The sequence below is a fragment of the Varroa jacobsoni genome, unplaced genomic scaffold (assembly GCF_002532875.2).
Source record: "Varroa jacobsoni isolate VJ856 unplaced genomic scaffold, vjacob_1.0 scaffold_1154, whole genome shotgun sequence".
Lineage (NCBI taxonomy): Eukaryota > Metazoa > Arthropoda > Arachnida > Mesostigmata > Varroidae > Varroa > Varroa jacobsoni.
The window spans coordinates 47168-65984 of NW_019214056.1; the positions used below are offsets into that span (position 1 = coordinate 47168).

At 40.6% G+C, this 18817-nt stretch overlaps 1 protein-coding gene across 1 annotated transcript; it reads right to left on the reverse strand.

Annotated features, from left to right (window-relative positions):
* Nucleotides 1-737: 737 nt before the first annotated feature.
* Ras85D (GTPase ras-like protein 1) lies at nt 738-17938 on the reverse strand. Its single transcript, XM_022845224.1, has 5 exons — nt 16488-17938; nt 5963-6011; nt 4576-4604; nt 3493-3673; nt 738-1640 (listed from the first exon to the last, which is right to left on the reverse strand). The coding sequence occupies exons 1-5, from the start codon at nt 16516-16518 to the stop codon at nt 1364-1366; spliced, it is 567 nt and encodes a 188-aa protein (XP_022700959.1). The 5' UTR covers nt 16519-17938; the 3' UTR covers nt 738-1363.
* Nucleotides 17939-18817: the final 879 nt, after the last annotated feature.

The window sequence follows — 18817 nt, forward strand, 5'->3', positions numbered from 1 at the left end:
AATCAATGCTTGCCAACACTAGTAATAACTGGACGGATGCAATTTTTCTCGGCAAGTTTGCGAAACCATGGGTGTCTTTTTCATTCACTTTCAGTTGAATTTCAGAGTATACCCAACTTTTAATTAGCGGTTTGTTTCCGACGTCTCTGGACATCCTGAATCTAACTTACTCCCTAATAAGAATATAATACTATTCGCCAGTTAGTCGAATTTGGGTCGTAGCTATGAAAACCATAGTAAAACGGAGGACAGACAAATCATGTTTATAGTATCTTATATCATTAACCCAGAAAGATCATTAGCTGTCTCATTGAGTTGACCTCACCGGCGATAAGAGAATAATCGACTTCACAGGGAGATTTTTGTACTAGAAAATCAACGAAGTGCAATATTTTTGTTGCACGGTAGAAAACCGATTACTAAATACATTGCCAAAACTTACCCAATCCTTTGCTCTGAAATCTTCTCTGTTTCACCCTTGCCCATGGATCAGATCAAGCGGCGGTTTCATGATTCAAAATAACATTTCTCTCTTTTTATTATTTAAACCTACGAACGGTTGTCTGTTAATTGGTTTTGTGTTTGTGTTGTAGATGTCTTATTGTTGTGTTCGGCTCGACGTACACCCATTTTAGCATCTTAACGCTTTTTCCATTATACGCTCGTGTGTCCACAACATTGATTTTTCTCTGCGGTTCGTCACTAGTCGTTTCTATCTAGATAAACCAAGCTACATATACCGGTAGCGAGGGCCCTCGACCCGGCCTCCATTTATTCTTCATCTCTTTTTTTTTTCAATTCCTGTCTTAAACTCATGGAAATAACTATTATAGTAATATAACATGCCGTGTTTAAAATGGTATCATTCATCGCGCATATATCTATATATATGCGTGTACATGCATTATAAAGAATGGTCATTAATTAGCTGAAATTAATAAGGCAAGAACTAATGAAAAAATGAGCGCTACGAGGACCAAAGGTCCAGCGAGCTCAAGGAAAATAAACACAAGAGAAGGATGTTCGCTTGAATCCGATGCGTTTCAATGCCTGCGCTTCACGGGACACAAAGCTGCATCGAACCACCAAAAGTAAATGTGCGCGTACTTTATGAGCGAACTCACTGAAGTTAAAACTCACAGGAATTAAACGAACAATATGAGAATATAGACAATTGAACATATCAACAGAGTACCAGGTTCAGCTATTTTTCATGGGCACGATAATAATATTAATAGTAATAGTACAAATAACAGGGGAGAGAAGCAGAGGCAATAAATGGCTTCATTATTTTTATTAGTATTAATAGTTTTAGCAGTATAATATAGCTTCATTTGTATGTCCTTTTTATTTGTTTGCTTCCTTAGAAAATTGTGCATCTCCTCTTGATCTTCGAACGGTTTCGCTTCTTTTCTCGGCTTTTAACCTCACGATCTTTGCGGATCTCCCGAACCAGCGTATAGAATGCCTCATCGACCCCCATACGGGTCTTGGCTGAAGTTTCGACGAATGGCACACCATAGCTCTTGGCTAGTTCACTTGCCTGTTTTACATCGACGATGCGCGAAGGCAAATCGCACTTGTTACCGACTAAAACCATTGGCACATCGTCAGCGTCCTTCACGCGTTTTATTTGTTCTCTGTAACGTCAACGAGAGCAAAAGACGACAAATGAATATTCAAATTTTTTAACCTGTAGGTGGGGATGGTGCTACTTTAGGAAGCGGACGATGATTAATACTGATTCGTATGGATTGGAAACGCGAATAAAAGCTTCGCGGCGAAAGATTACCTCATAAGCTTGTGAGATACATATGGAAATTGTCTGCGACGAATAGATCATTTCTAGGAAAATGTAGTGTGCAGTGTCTGCTTAAAGGCAGAAAATTTTCGATAACTGCTTTGGATCGTTACACAGGCAGGTAGGACTATAGCGAACCAAAAACTAGAAAAAAATAGAAAATAATGGCTCCGTGAACTTATTATTTGCCCGATATACTTTATGTGATTTCCACATATAATTTTCCCTAATTTGTTCATTCGTTCATTTAAATTTAGCACTGCCTGCTGAAACTGAATTTTCTCAAAAAACTAAATGCACCTACCACGTGCTTAAATCTATGCTCATAAAGAAAAAAAAAACTGAAAATAGAAAAACGATTGTATCATAAATCTTTAAATAAGCCGTTGCAGTATTGTATTTTTATATTCTGTATAAGTACGAAATCCACGAATTTTCGGATCGGGCGCTGTGTTCAAAGACAATATTAAAATCATAAAAAATCAAAAAAAAATCTAAAAAAAAATTAATATTGTCTTTTAGGGAGTTACACCACAAATCATTTCACTTATTTTCGTTATGGGGCTTCTATTTTCCAGGATATTACTTTCATCACACTGTTTTGTAATGTTTACTTCTACCGCACGCCTTCCAATAGAAATGAAAGGTCAATGACAAAATATATGAGAGAGAAAGAGGTCATGCCTTGGTGCAGGCAAAGATCGGGCAATGCAAAGACCCTGCATCTTCAAGTATTGGTTGACCAAACTAAGAGGTTCAGAACAAAAGTTTTGATTGATATTGTCCATCAAGCCGCATGCTTTATTTCAGATGCAGGTGGTATTACCGAGTCAGCGAAGAACTCACCATGAAAGGAATAATAATACTTGGGAAACCTCATCGAACAATATTCTTTAGCCCGAGTTCTAAAATCGTCACACAAAGACTCCTAGGGCTAATTAGAAAATATAATTGATGTTACGATTATCTGGACAGTAAAACTGAATCGTCTCTTAAAGCTATGTAAATCGTTTGGGGGATTGTTTTCGACAAACAACGTCATGAGTCTTGTGGCCGCATGCTTTTATGATGCGTCACGTGCGAAATTACACAACCACAGTGAAACACAACGTTCTATTGTGGATCAATGACTAATGATTAACATTTCGAAAGTGAGCGCCACTGAATCTATTTCGATGTAATGCCTTTAACTACTGTCCGGTTTGAATTTAAGTATTCTGTAAAGCGCAGTGGAAATTCGTTAAGCAACCAGCCCTGTGTAAACGATTGAAAAGGATTACATTTTACTGATCTATGTGCTTCTAAATATAGTACGATTTACCGGATTCATGTATGTGTAACAAGTAGATTGGGTGCAACAGTTACCTCGCATTAAAGTGTAGCAAGTCTGAAAAGGTACATTTCTATTGCCTTAAACATACGTAAATTTTGTAACGTCTTCGTTGCCTTCTTAAGTGGACAGAAGGTAACCGTTAAGACGGATATTTTTTCCATCAGTAAAATTATTATAGTTTTTTTCTACCTGGTTTCTGTTTATAAATGTCAAATTTGTCGCATAGCAGTCGCGACAAAGGCTGATAACAGAGATGATTCAATATAAACGAATAAGTCAAATAATACTGGCTGGACCTATTTACTTTTTTTTGCTATATGTCGTATCCGTGTTCTCACGCGAATGTTTTTGTGTTCACCTGTACATGGCGATATCCTCGAAGGACTTGGCATTATTGACAGCAAACACGAGGAGGAAGCCCTCCCCAGTTCGCATATACTGATCCCTCATTGCTGAGTATTCCTCTTGACCAGCCGTGTCAAGGATGTCCAGCAGACACGTCTCGCCATCGATGACCACCTGCTTGCGGTACGAATCCTCTGCAAAGCACAATCAACACAAACAACAACAGCGACAGCAGCAATCGTGTCCACGAAAACAACAAGAACGTTAGTGCAAACCGATGACAACAACAGCGCTCGTAGTCTCCACATGTTAATTGCCCGCCCACTCAAACACATCTCCACATAATACCACAACGAACATATGCTAGTCAACGTCAAATGCCACATGGCCTATGTCTGCCTCCTATATTATCATCGACCCACGCAGATACCACTGTCGCTGCAGAATACATCACTTCTGAATCCATGTCTAGAAAAGAATCGCTACAAAACTGCGAAAGCCGGTAAGCAGCTAACAGCTACAGTGAGTACCACCTAGGTCTTTTCCAGCGAAAAGACCGTGGTAGCAAGATAAACAGTGGGTGTATATGTGTATAAAAATATATGAATTTGTAATGCTTACAAAGCCTCCTCCACAAAGGTAACGCCCAGAGCAACTACAAAGGCCCGAGAACAGGAACACTTATGTCTATTGCAAAGCTCACACGCATGGCCGGTTCATATTATGTAACCCTGTTCGGGCAACTCTCATGGGTCTCTAGTTGCTACTGGCTTTTGCAGCATCCCCGTTAGCATTTTGCTTAAAGATGGCTAGTATCAGTTATATCAGCTAGGGACGCTATATATATACTCTTTTGGTGAGAGGCGAATAAAGCACTTAGAAGACGTTTGGGTGGCTAGAGTGGAACAATAGTGTTATTGTACAAATGGCAATAAACAACTGCTAGATAAGTGTAAACGCAATTGAATAGTTCAGAGTTTGATTATGAACGGGCTAAACATGCTAAATTTATTAATTAGTTTTATTGATATAGTATACAATGTAAAAACTGATAACAAACTGTTCTATTGTTACAGCCGCTTCGGGAGACACTCACCGATAGTTGGGTCATACTCATCGACGAAACTGAAATGATTCACAAGCGCACGCGGAAAATAATGTTTGATTTAGTTTCATATGCCATATAATTAAACTTTATGGTTTAAGTAGAAAGGTAAGGTTTTGTCTCAAATCTCAAATATTCTTACATAGACTCGGTTTCTAATATCGGGGTCACTTCCAGAAAAGTGCATGCAGTCTTGTAGGAGAACATACCTAAATGCGGCGTCAGACATTCCCCATATAATGCTAACCACTATTACTAGTATTATTATATTCTATCTATCACTATTACTATTTTTTAAACTAATGAAGAGCAGAAGGATAAACACTTGATGAAATTTAACATATTGTAGCGTTCACAAAGTATTCAAATTGAGTTAACCGAATTATTATATAAAGACCCACATCACACTGCAATATAGCGTGAAAAGGAGCCACATTGTCGAAATACGTTTAATGAGCTGATTCTGTCAAAGCACTTTATACCGTAATCATTATCATTGATTATACCCAATCTTGGAACAAGCTCATTCCCAGAAACGCATGTGTCGTCCAACTTGACCCCTCTGCTAATCCTATATCGTGAACGCAATATGGTCACTTAGTAGCTGGCAGCAACTTTAAGGCTGTACGATGTGAATTCGCCTTTGTAAAGGTCTCTGTCGATAGCTTCCCTTTTACCAGGGCGACCCAACACTAAAAACGACTTAGCTGCCGCAGAAATGAATTAGTCCTAACGCAGGGGCGGACCCAGAGGTACCTGCTGCTAATATTGCTTCCGTCACTGCATAAAGTAAAGCAGCAACAGTTCCAGGAATAGCTGGGGTCTAATTCTAAATCGCTGCATAATTCCAATAGCAGAATTTCGATATAAATCTTAAAACCCCTAAGCGCGGCTAATCAATTAGCATCAACTGAGAAATAACTTACAAGAGCAGACGTTGCTACAATAGCAACCACACTATTATGACTAAACGGCATTATGGCATAAATTGACGACGGACCAATGCTCGATGGACGGAGTGACGTAAGATTATTGCGATCGAAATGGGTGAACGAACTTCGTGCATACGCCGCCGGAAAAAGAGAAAGGTTTGAGTGTAGAGCCGCTTGAATTTAGGCGGTTTAGTCGATTTAAAACAGATCCAGAGATGCCAAGTATGACGCAAACATAGCAAAGAATACGCGATAAGTTGTAAGTCGACGTAGCTGGTTTTTGGAGGAAGATCACTACTACCTGTGGGCGGCGAATGTTATGATCTAGTAAATTACTGTCTACTACATTTAGAGACAAGGAGGATTAAAATGCAAGATACAAATTCCCTATAGAAACCACAGGAACCATTGAGCTGAAACGGTGGGGAAGAAGAGCGACAACTTACTGATTTTGGATGAGCTGAATCGTGAGAGCACTTTTGCCGACGCCACCGGCTGGAACGAGAAATACAATCAATAAAGAAACATAAATGACAAAATATACCAACATTAGTCAAGTTCTGACTCAACATTGCAGTAATGCGACAGTAATAATTATTATGGTGTAGTTATTGCCAATAGAATTATTTCCATGCTTCTACGAAACGATCATCAATCATGAATAAGTTTTAACTAGGGTTTACTACATAATTACGGTTATACATAGAGTTGGAGTAGTTATAGTGTTTCAAAAAGAATAATTATACCGTTGCTATATTTGCCCACTCAGGCACAAAGGATAAACACTGGCCTCTTAAGCAATCAAATGCTACGTTTATGACAAATTACTACATACGCACACGCCCATGCAGACGTACATACGCGGGTAGATAAACACACACGCACATACATACGCGCCCAGGTACATAATGAAACTGCATATCATTTCGAATAAAGAACAATTCCATAGAAAAGTATGTATATTTTCCACTTCGTCCTTAGTCCAACGTTATATTAAACTCGTAAGGTATGATCTGATTTAGTGGATGGGATCGAGCGGTCCCGCCGTAAAGCAACGCTACCTCTTATTTCTAACAACACAACTGAATCGCATCAGTTAAACATAAATTTCCGACGAATAAATAGCATTCAATGCAAATCCAAGCTCTTCTCATTTTTTACCGTCACAATACGCATCATTTCACAGTTCATTGGTGTCCCACCTTTTTGCATCCATGCGTAATATCGCAATAGCAAAACATTTCTCCTTTACTGTAGTATATTTCTGCAAAGAACTGAAGTGGCAGCTCTTCTCTGATCTCGTCTCCTTTATGCAATAGAAATGTCGAGTTAATTCGAGTCATTTTTATGACACTTACTTCTATAACCACGGCCTAGCTAACACTAACGAATTATGCTACGTTAACGCCTATCACCTCCTTCGCTTCGATAGATATGTTGCTTCTAGTTGAAACGATCCTACGAATTACATTCATCCATTAGCCCGTTCAATAATTATTGGTTAGATGGACTTTCGAAATGGCAGCATGTGATAGCAAAGTGTCATGTGTTGCACCGGAAATTTGGCGGAACATATCGTTTCGGTATTTGTTAACCCCATATGGAACAAAATAATCTGTAAACTTCCTAAAACAATTAACATAGAACTGATTTTACGCTGTTCAATAGGCCACTAACATGTCACATTTTCAGGACGACATTTGAATGGAAACCAGGTGAAGTAGCATGATGAGTAACAGCAGAAGAAGATAATAATAATAATAATAGCAAAAAAACAGAGTGCATTTTAACGCTCAATTCAATATTTCTATACATGCATTCACCAATAGCATCTCTATGTCGTTATTGGAAGGTAACTCTTTCGCTCGTCTACATCTAAGCTTTATATATTATTACGACAACAAATGGGCGAATTGAAGAAAGCTATGATAGCGCCGCCATACAACCCACCTGGATTTATTCACCTTTTCTTCGAAAATATGCAAATTACCATTTAGTTAGATTCGTTTAGGACCGTTGTTAACTAATCTGTTTGCCCAAAAAACAGATTCACCGCGCAATTACAAGATGAGACATGTAGAAAAGTAGTGCCCGTATAGCCTCAAAGGCTTTTATCACAAAAGCACTAAAATGTAAAACGCTATTTAACCTTTTGACCGAAACACATACAAAGCATAGCGTCTCATAAAAAGCGATGGATATTCTCGCTGAGCAGTGCTTCCTGTGCAAACAGCGAATATTTGATTATATCCTTTTTTACATTTGTGTGGGTATCAGCTGCTATCCGTCCACCGTTGACCACCGGAAGATCATAGAGAAGGAGCAATCCCCCAGTTTGTCCCGTTAGAGACCCCTCAGATAAAGGTAAGGGGTCACATGAAGTTGTCCCCTGTCACTATTTTTGCGTCATCATGACGTCTACATGGACGCACGACAACTACGCTTCTCGCCTACCAAGAAAATGTCTGGAAGAGGAGGTCAAAATCTTATACTAACCATCATCATAGCCGTTCTCATGCGCGGGCAGCACGTCGACCCTGAACCGTTGTTCGCGTTTATATGACTATTATATATATGTTTCAATTATTATCGTATAATTATTATGTTATAATCTAAGTAGCAATAATATGTGACAATGAGACGGGAGGGAGGAAAACTCAGTTTGATTTAGTCAGGTACACTTCCAAGAACATATACCCACTACGTTGTATTGCTTCTAGTGCGTTCCAGCAAGTATATATACGTAGACGCGTTTTGTGTCAATTATGCAAAATTAGATGATAGTATTATTAGTGGTACTATCGAGTCAGCGTTTTTAACAGTCTTGTGAAGATTTCGACCCAACAGACAAAGTCCACAACCTGGAAGTGTGCTTCAAGACACTTTTCTAGTAGAATGATTCGTCATTGCGAACCGTAGATAGAATATAATGGTACGCAAGCATCTGTCTGTAGTGATAATTGTCACAGCGTTTTTCTTGCCCTGCTTAACATTCTCGAGAATTGTCTGGTAGATGTCCTTGACCGTATACACAAATCGGATTCATCTATATATAGCCATCTTTGATAATTTCAGAGTATTTTACAGGGAATTTTATTCAGGGCAACAAAACATAATTAGAGTTTCCCGCTAGTCCATCAAGTAGCCGTAACACGCTGCTTTTTTGGTTAGAATTAATTTTTGCCGACTATGTTTAATAGCCTATTCGTCTCTTAATCGGCTTAATGCATGGGTATCGTCGAGTCTTCATTTACGATGTATGTATGTCCTAGCATTTTTTGCTCTGCAGCACTTCGGCTTCTTTGATATTTCCTTTTTACCAGTGTGATTCTAAGAAATCGTCTCCCTTCCGTGAATATCCGTTCCATTTGAATGAGTCTTTTATAGCCATATTTTGTTCGGTACCCGTAACACTACTGCGGGAAGATAGTGCACAATATGTGAAGTGGAAAAATGAACACATACTTGTTACATTGCAGGACCCAAAATAAGGTAAAGCCTGCTTTCTTGAAGTTAACACTATATTTGGTCTTAGGGCTGGGTCACTAGACAACAACACCACAATACGCGCAGCAGCAACGGTTATGTTATTTACGAACCAACATACTGCTACAGTTAGTGACTCAACATAATGATCCATAACAATCGATGCTCGCCTGAAACTGACTAAAATGACTACTCCTACTCAGTAAACTAGAAATCATATTTTCTACGGGAACTCCATTCATGATCGCATACTATCAGTGATCTCCTTTCTTTGATATTTAAAAAGGGCTTTCCGAAAAGAATGTCTGTAGCGCGTGCTGTCGCTTGCTAATGCCTTTTGAATGCACGAGCAAAATATATAGAAAAAAATAAGGCTGAACAGTTACCGCGCAGGTGATACCGATACGCTCTATTAAACAGTGGCATTCTAAAGCTAGCAATCTCTAAGAGATGATTACATTTCAACTATGCCGATGTCGTTCAGGTCGCGACATAACACAATTACCACGAACAACAAAGTGATATTAATTTTGGCCAGCAAGATTTGAGTTCAGGCAGAGGGATAGAAAAAAAAACAATTAACGCCTGCAACTAAGGTTTGGCCCAAAGAAAACTTCAAAGTTTGGATTTTAACACCAGTTTATAAGACAGTAGAAAAAATTATCCTTTTCTCAGAATAGTGAGTATTTAGCGAAGTTTTTAGGATTAAATATACCCACATGTCGAAGTCGCATCGTAAATTGATTTACATTATAATCGTGATGCACACTACCGAGCAAGGACATTAAAATTTCGGTAGGTAGACATTGTACAATACCGACCCTTCTGAGCCAATATCGACTCTTTCGTCATCCTACAGACGAAAACGTTTGATACGATTTAAGGTAGTTTAAAGCCGTATGGTAAACTAAATTTTGTTTTTGCTTTAGCTTTTCTTCTCCCTTATTTAAACAACAATTTAAAAATTACATATATATATATGTGTGTGTGTCTGCAGGCGCCGTTGCAGCCCATGCAAATTGATAGTCGAACTGAATAGTTCTTTTTCTTCCATAAAACCCCGAGAAAACACGACACAAATCGAGCAGTTCATCAGACCAGCAAAATACACAACAACTAATAATAAACTAACCCAACTTGGCTCATATAGATAAATATTGCTCCATTTGAAGTAAAACTTGAGCCTTTATATTTATAAATCTGTAGACAATGACCTAATGTACGAGCGTATGACGAAAAGAGTTTTTAACCTTGAAGAAAGGAATAAGCCCCTGACACAACGGCAGTATTTCTCTCTATTCCTCCACATGGGTTTATAATGACCGTTAAATCATAGGCACAGCATCACACTGCATCGATAAATCCATGCTTTTAAGGTGTCTTCAAATTAGCTCTTGAATTTTCAGATCACGCAATGACTTGCACACATCTGACGGCTCCCGACGTTCCTCAGAGAGTACAGATTTACACCTACAGCGCGGCTGCGACTCCAGTTCACCATTCTTTGCATACAAAGCTCGACACACAATAGAACGCACGAAAGCTCAGTTTTCACGAGAAAAATGCTATGTAAATATGCAGCGTTCAATACCTATTCTTGCAAATAGATATTCCTTTAAGTCCTTTAAGACACACCTGAAATTGTGTTGCCTTAGCCTGCTAATGCACTGGAAATGTATTTCGAAAAATATTATCCAAATCTAAAATCAAAACTGAACAGCTTAGCAACGATAAACAAAACACTATGAAAGCTCAAAAAATAAGCGGGAAATATGCCATCTGCACATGACGTTCTCGATTCTAAGAAGTATTTGCAAAAGATCAACAACTCTTTACTACTATTATAAATTTTGATAACCTATGACGAGCCTGGTACGAACCTTCGACATTATTTCAACACTTGTTCACTCCTTTATTCAAGCCAGGCTCTTAATTTAGACAAATCGGCTCAAACTGTGCGCCATGGTACTTTTACATAATCCAGGGCAGGTCTTTTTTTGACGTCATTTTGGATGTCTCATATTGTGGTTTTCATTGAATTTAGAAAGCCGCCAGTTTTAAAAAAATACCTAAAAAAAAACAGCTAAATTTTAAAGACTGCTGCGAGTGTCGAATAGTTTAAAGCGTGTAACCACCAAGAGCTTTGATATATTACGTTGAAAGAAAATAGCCAATTCGACGTTTGAAAACTGTATTACTATCATATTACACATTTCATGGACCCATTTTTATTTCGAACTAGTTCACGTCCGCATTTTGAAATTTTGTTCAGAAATTTGCAGTCGGCAAGCTTGTAATGTGTCATTTTCGGATTATTGATCATTCATCATTTTTATTAATTGGAAATTTCTTGGTTGATTTGACGGCACAGTCCACCGCCACAAAGCTTTAACGATAGCCTGATCATTCCCTTTTTCGCTAGCCGATGTCGCGTTTGAGTTTGTTTCGTGATAGAGCGTCCCTATTAGCCTATAATTAGATGATTCGATAAGGGCCCTGTTGAACCCCGTTTCACCATCATCTTGATTTAGCAATGATATCCTTTGATGGATAAGCTGTTACCGGTGCCCGACCGCAGGAGGTTAACAGTTTTTCAATTCTTCTTTCGTGTTTCTAGCACAAAAATGTCTGAGTAGCTTTTCAAGGTTTCTGTGCAAGCCAACTAGTTACTTATACAAACGTTCCATAAGACCAATGTCTTCCAAATTACGAAAACTCGGAAAACAAGTAAATCTCAGGTGAGATAACCCATAATTTGACGCTCCCCTACATCCTCAACGTTTACGGCAAATAGTCTTGCTACTACTATTCACTGGTCCAGTCGGCCTTTTCTTTTTTCGTTCACTGTCATTTCTTTTGATTGTCTCCGTATCTTCGTTTTGTCTGCATTCCCCTATGAGGTGTGTCGTGAAAGCCTGCAGAAACAACTTGAAGGCCTTAGTCTTTAATAGGCTCACGACCATCAACGAAAACACAACAAAAACGGTCGCCAACAGCTCTGTCGATAATACATGACTGCCAGTGGTTTAATTGGAGTGCCTCTACACGAGAACTACTGCGGTTAGGTTTCCATGCTTGCTATGATTGTTGCATATTTCTTCCTTTGGCGCTTAGTGTTCTCAGAGAGGGTCTATTAAGCGCAATTAATAGCATATTTAGCAATGGTCCAGTTTGCTAATTATGCAGTGCGACACACGTGTTACCGTCAAAAGTTTTCGTCGGGGGACAGTGGCTAATTTCTGTCCGCTAAATTCTGTCTTAACGTGGAAAAAGAAAGAAGATTATCTCCAATGCTTTGATCGATTGCTTGAAATGCTTTACAAAAAATGAATCGATAACATAAAACAAACTATAAATACATACTATAAATATAAAAGTTAACATTTTCCGTAAAGTACAATCATAACAGTAATATTAAGATAGCAATAACCGTAACATAAGCTGCCACAACCGACTGTTGATAACAGTAACAATGAATCTATCTACCGATGCAATCGTACAGAAGGATATCCCAATACATATATACACATAGTTAGTAACCACGCTGTCGAGTCACGTCGTCTCGTCTTCATTGCTTCTTCTCATCTTCGTCGCCGCCCCAGATTGGCGCTGCTGTTGTTACTGCTGCTGCCGCCGCTGCAATTACTTGGAGAGTTCATCACTCCAATATTTCAGAAGCACTGCTGTCATCAGCAGCAGCTGCGGCAACTGGTGGTAGGTAATTGCAGTACGAACCTCAAGTTTCGCAACGATAATTAAGCCTCTGCTAGAGCAAATGCTGGTGCTACGTTATCGAGGTGCGAATAGCGACGCGACTGCGTCCAACGCTTCCATCGGTCACCAGCCAATAATGTGAATAATAGTAACTCAACTTCTCTATGAGCTTGCCACTGCTGTCTACAATTGCTGTGGCTGTTCCTCCTCTCTCAATAAAAATTAACAGCAGTTAGCGTTTCCCCTTTTGCTTTTTCTCTTTGGAAAACAACGGCAACAGCAGCAATGGAGAGCTAGGTACTTTACTGCTATTGCAGTAGCTATCGCTTTTGCCGCTGCCGGCGGACACAAACCGCCGTGAAGTTCCTAGCCATCGTCATCATCACGAGCATTATAACTCTGTAGGGAGTAAATGAAAGGGACACTGGCTCACCGCTAGGATCACCAGAACCGTCGCATATCCACACTACGATCAACCGCGGCGATGCTGTAGCTACTGGTGACGGCGACGCCGTCAACGGATCTACGGTGGCGATTGCCACGGGCATTCTTCGGACGAACTCTTGTTGCGCTGTGTCGTCGCCGTCGTTATTGTTGCCACCTCTTTTGCTGCTGACACTCGTCACAGCAACAGCAACTATCAACGGTAATCGACGACAGCAGCATTAATGGCCAGAACAGCACAGAACCAGCCACTGTATCTATGTTGTGTCGTATCCTAGCAGTCTGTCGTATGGTGTTATCACAGCAACGGCAGCCAAGTCAATATATAGTAACAGAAACATATCGGCAACAACAACAACAACAACTAGCAAGAACGCTGTCAAGTACTATGCAAACAATAATAGAGGAAGTCAGTTGGCCAACGAGCAAATGAGCCAGAAAAGCAGCGTATCAGAAACGCATCGAAACAGGCTACTAACAAACGTCCTCCACTACTCTTGCGGGAACGAACATTAGCGCCGGCGTACGATAGAGCGCAGGGTAATCTGGAGAGAGCATCTCTCCCTCCAACCTTCGCAGCTAGTACCGTTTTGATACACAGACAGATAAATATTGAACTTCAACCAACCGCACATGCTGCAATGACAGTAGAGATGATAGCTGCGAATTCTAGTGCCGTTGAGGTCGCTGTGTTGCGATCGCTATTATGATCGTTGTGATTACTATAATTATTACAGACATTGGAAAACGATAATATCAATTGCAGTCTATAACAGAGAAAGATGCCATGATAAGCATAGCAAAAGTATAGCATTCTTTTTTCTACTCATGGAAAGCTGAATATTAAAACAATGAAGTCATCCCTATAGTAGAATCAGACTTGAGAGAAGAACCAACAATGTATACCGTATATCAGCGTTTAAATCTGCTCCAGTTGTACGCTAGTAAAGGAAGCGTTATTTAGAGTGCAATATAGATTCTGCGCGCTACTTCGACACCTCATATCTAGGTTCCTATAGAATACGATTTAGCTGATGAATGGTTTTTGATATAACAGTTACTTTCGAAAACTGTCGAATATTAATCATCAGATAAATGCATATTTCCACTGCAAAAATAGCCACCGCAGTATATTTGTATCCACAATTTCCTTGATACTAACAGTTAAGAGACTACTTGCATCTCCTAAAATGAAAGAACATCAAGACTTTGTCATTTACTGCTGCATCAACTACACTGGAAAAATCCGCGCCAGTATATCTACCCAATTATCACTAATTCCAGTAAACACCTTCTACTCTTTGTGCTGATCTCAATTACGGAGCTATCGACAGGACCTCGAATTAGGGCCCAGATGCACGCATTGTTTGCACAGTAAAAATACCTGTAAAAATCAGTACTTGCATCCAAGAAGAGTGAAGCTATGGTCAGTTGAAATGATATTAAGGCATACCGACTACAATACGTGCTGTTTTAATTAGGTACCACTACTACTAGTCCCGACAGCGTTCTTTCATTTTACGTATTATATACTTGTAGCTTTGGTCAGTATTACTCAATTCATATACGTAGTTTTTAACCAGCCTTTTCAAACTAGAAGACGATATCATACCTCTATAACCAGCTCCTGAATGATTCCATCCTTACTCGACGAAAATTTCTAGTTCGTCTCCTTTGAAGCGCTGTGCCACAAAAGCTAAAATCTTCAATTCAATATAAATGTTTCTAATTTTACGTCTGCTACTGCCAATAAGCATTCCTCTAGACGCGGCTTTTGATACTTGACACAATCAGTAACGATGGGCCCATCAAGCAAAATCGCCACCGTCAGCACGACTACACGTAATACAGGTTATTACTGATTATACTGATCACTAGCTTGTTTAATTAGCTACAGCATAGTTAGTTAAGTAGTGAATTAAGTAGCGGCGGTGTGTCTTGACTTAAAGTGTATAAACGCTAAACAGAAAAGACTACAGTTAAACACGCAGATGTTCCCCCCGCACCCACGGAGAAGTCGCATCGACAGCTAAGCTAAACAACAAAGAAGATCCAGTAGCAACAGCCTGTGTGGGTGCGCTCAATGAACATGGCAGGGCGTATGTCCACGGTCGCGATTGTCCATGTCGTCGCCACCGTCATTACGGCTGGCGACATCGCCACAGCTGTGGCTGCGGAAACCGCTCGCGCTTGTGTCCGTCCCTGTACAGTTGTGGTGATGTTGTTGTTGTCTGCTCGGCTTCGCAGGGCAGCGAAACTTAGCGTCGCTATCGCTGGAGGCGACCAGTACTTCTACAACATAGATCGCTAATAGAAGACTCCCGCTAGCAGAGGCAGCACTTCGAATCCCCATTGCGAAAAATATCAGTACGACATCGCTTTGAAACGAAAGATGAGGGACTGCTAGACGTACCGCGAAAGAGAACATGAGCAACTGCATTTAGGAAACACGATTAAAACATAACATATACGCTTCACTAAAAATGTCTATCACATGAAGTAGATATGTATGCTCTGAAAATTCGATAAGACGCTTACCACTGAGAATCATCTTTATCGTTATTATTATATGTAACAACGAAACAAAGACCATGGGGAGCATGAATCAAGTTGAGAGGGAAGATCCATCGATAAATAAGACGAGAGTCGCCAACATGAAGCAAATTTGCTCAGCAGCGTAATGTATTAAGTCCGATTAGAATTTGTATTTGCACAAAATCTGATTAGAACATGGGCAACGCCTGTGTTGTAATGCTGGCCTTCTTGGCGTCGCCATTGTTGAAGCGCGGATAGGTTAGGGCGCCAAGTGATAATCAATCGGTCCCATTCTACTCAGGGGGCTATGCAACGCTTCTTGCCGACGTGAACGAAAGTTTTTCCAAAGGCTTTAATAATTCAATACAGTTCACTCAGTACCATTACTTCGGCTTGAATCTTTTTTGCTTTAAATGTTAAGAATAAATTAGCTTAGAGACAAGTAGGCAAAATCTACATCAAAAGAGGTGCTCCTGAAGTGGGTCTTTTTCAAGAGACAACCCGCCTAAATATATGCTGAAATATAATCTATGTAATAAGAGCAATTGACATATTTTAAAAGTAAAAAAGACAACTAGCTGTAGAACGAAGCGGATCCCTTGAGAAACCCTCGAAAAATGTTAATATACACTTGCCAGCCTAGACTAACGATACAACATATAACTATAATGCTTATTATAATTGTACATTATAAATACTTTTTTATTCCTGTTTCACGTGATTAACTATAAACATACAGTTGGATCTATGGCGCTAGGATTTACATCACGGATTGCGACTCGGAAAACTTACCGCCGACCACAACAAGCTTATATTCCGTCATTATCTCTTCCAAGGCTGTGCAGCCTCCACGTCTGTAATGCTGATGATCTGTTACAGTAGAAGAGTTATTTTTTTTTTTTATATTGCTTCTGTTTGAGGTGCCAGGCTTAGAAATCCAAGCACCGAGACCAATTCAGGCAGGCACAACACACTAAACACTTAGGCCAGGTTGGGTTGGTTTATTTATGCGATACCGGGTACCTTTCGGAGGGAGGAAACCGTTTTAGTGAGCGTCCTAAGCAACGTTTTCTCAGTTCGGGAGGTGAGGTGCCCCACTCACGCACGTAGTAATAACAGAAACGGATTCATAAAGAGACAGATCGCTACACAGACAATCGCAGCCACTAACTATTCTCTTTATTCAGAATATTCTTGTCGTTTCTACAATCTCATTTTCCGTTCCGTTGATATGATTGTTGTTGTTGTTGTTTTTATTATTGCTGCTTTAACAGCAGCTGTCACTGTAATTTCTGTTAATAAACAAACACGCTCTTTTTCTTTTTCTTAACTTCTTCAACGGCGTCAGATCAGATTCGACTTTATCAAACTCACTATAATTATACGAGGGAATAGCAAAAAAGCAACGTGGGCAAATGAAACAACACAGAAGTAGCAAATGCAATTGGTGACGGGTCAGCAACCGAGCGGCGTCACTGTCTCTGCAATAGGACCATCTACAGGTGCACACCGGCTGGACACAGCCGTTACTGAGACGTGGATGCTAAAAACCTCCAGAGATGCTATGGAAGGGCAAATCCAAGACCACTCTAATATTAGAGTAAGGACGATTTGAAAAGTCGAATAAAATGAAATCTTTTCTTATCTCCAAAAGTCGCCAGCTAGCAGTAACACAAGTGAGCTGTAACTTATAGTATCGTTGATACCGTTATACTTTCTTTTGCTGTTGTTGAGATTCACTGATCGCATCGGGGTTACAGCGATCGACGCTTCTTCGTATGCTGAGCTTTCTTGAATCTCGAAGAGATTACTGCTTGCACTGGCTACCAGCAAGAGTCACCGAGGCCCACAGACACACAGTCTACTTCAACTCCAATAACCGAGAATACGGCGGCTAGTCGTCAACGGCACTACGGAAAGACGAAATTGCGAGCACTGCTCCTACGAATGACTAACTGGCTGCTTGGCTAGCCCAAAAATTGATGTGTCTACCGCTATCCGTTGTTACCTTGGCTGTTAACTATCACATCCACCTAAACTTCAGTAGCGAACACCACACACAAGAAGCAACAACTTGCAAACTCAACTCTCTCTTCGGCCGACAAACTTCACAGAAAGAGAAACGGCTGACGAAGAACGAACTCACGCAAGCAAACTCCTTTTCACCTAATCCACACACGCACATGCACACACACACACACACATACATACACACACACATACACACAAGGAGTTATGAACAAACTGCCCTTTCCTTTTTCTGTTGGTGCCGAAAAGCGCAGCCGCCGCAAGGCAACGCTGGTAACTTCTGTTTCTCACCGTGCGAATACAGCCGGACGGTCACGGTACCGTTGGTAATGTAACGTTTGATTCTGTCGATGGTTTGCTTGTTCCTGTTGTTGTTGTTATTGATTTGTCGCTTCTTATTCGCGATGGGGTTCTTTATGTTCGGGGGATGTTCGCTCCGCTTCTTCAGCCCGTCTACTGGGCGGTATATCCCGCTATCTCTACTGCAATAGCCCCTTGTTGCGATGATGCCGATGATTACAACCCCGCTGCTGTTGTTACTCGATGAGAATGGCTAACCAACTACCACGCTACACAGCACTCAGCAGTAGCAACTCACCGCGATTCGAGTTACTCGGTCGAACGCTCGGTTCCTGCCTTGTCTGCTAGCTTACCACTGTTTGTCTGTCCGTCCGTCCGGCTGACTGACTGGATGGATGGCGCTTGTTTACTCGTTCGTTCCTCGCTCGCTGCGGGTGCCGTCCCCTTGTTCAGTAGCAACTTACCAATTGTCCAACAGCCACAACGGCACAATCATCAGCATCAGCAAAATACACAGACATAGACAGACGTAAACTGCGTACAAGCTAGCGAAGTAACGGCGAGTTGGGGAGGCGGCAGAAGGGGAAGCATCAGCCTCGAGCCGACAATCGTCAATCTGCCATTAATGATGTCGGCAGCAGTAGCAACGACGACGGTGATGCTACTCGCACCTTCTCGACGGATTGTGGCTGTGCTAGCGGGGCTAGGTGCCGACTTCTGCGGGGCGATTGATTCCAATCGTACGACCACGGCGACTGCTATTGATAAAGACGGCGGAGAAGTCCGATTCAGCG

Bases quoted from the DNA above. Each gene is read 5' to 3' on its own strand.
- Ras85D (XM_022845224.1), bottom strand. From the start codon at position 16,518: ATGACGGAATATAAGCTTGTTGTGGTCGGCG. The intron at 6,012-16,487 runs GTAAGTTTTCCG...TTCTCGTTCCAG, and splicing joins TAAGCTTGTTGTGGTCGGCG to CCGGTGGCGTCGGCAAAAGT. The intron at 1,641-3,492 runs GTGAACACAAAA...TTGACGTTACAG, and splicing joins GAGGATATCGCCATGTACAG to AGAACAAATAAAACGCGTGA.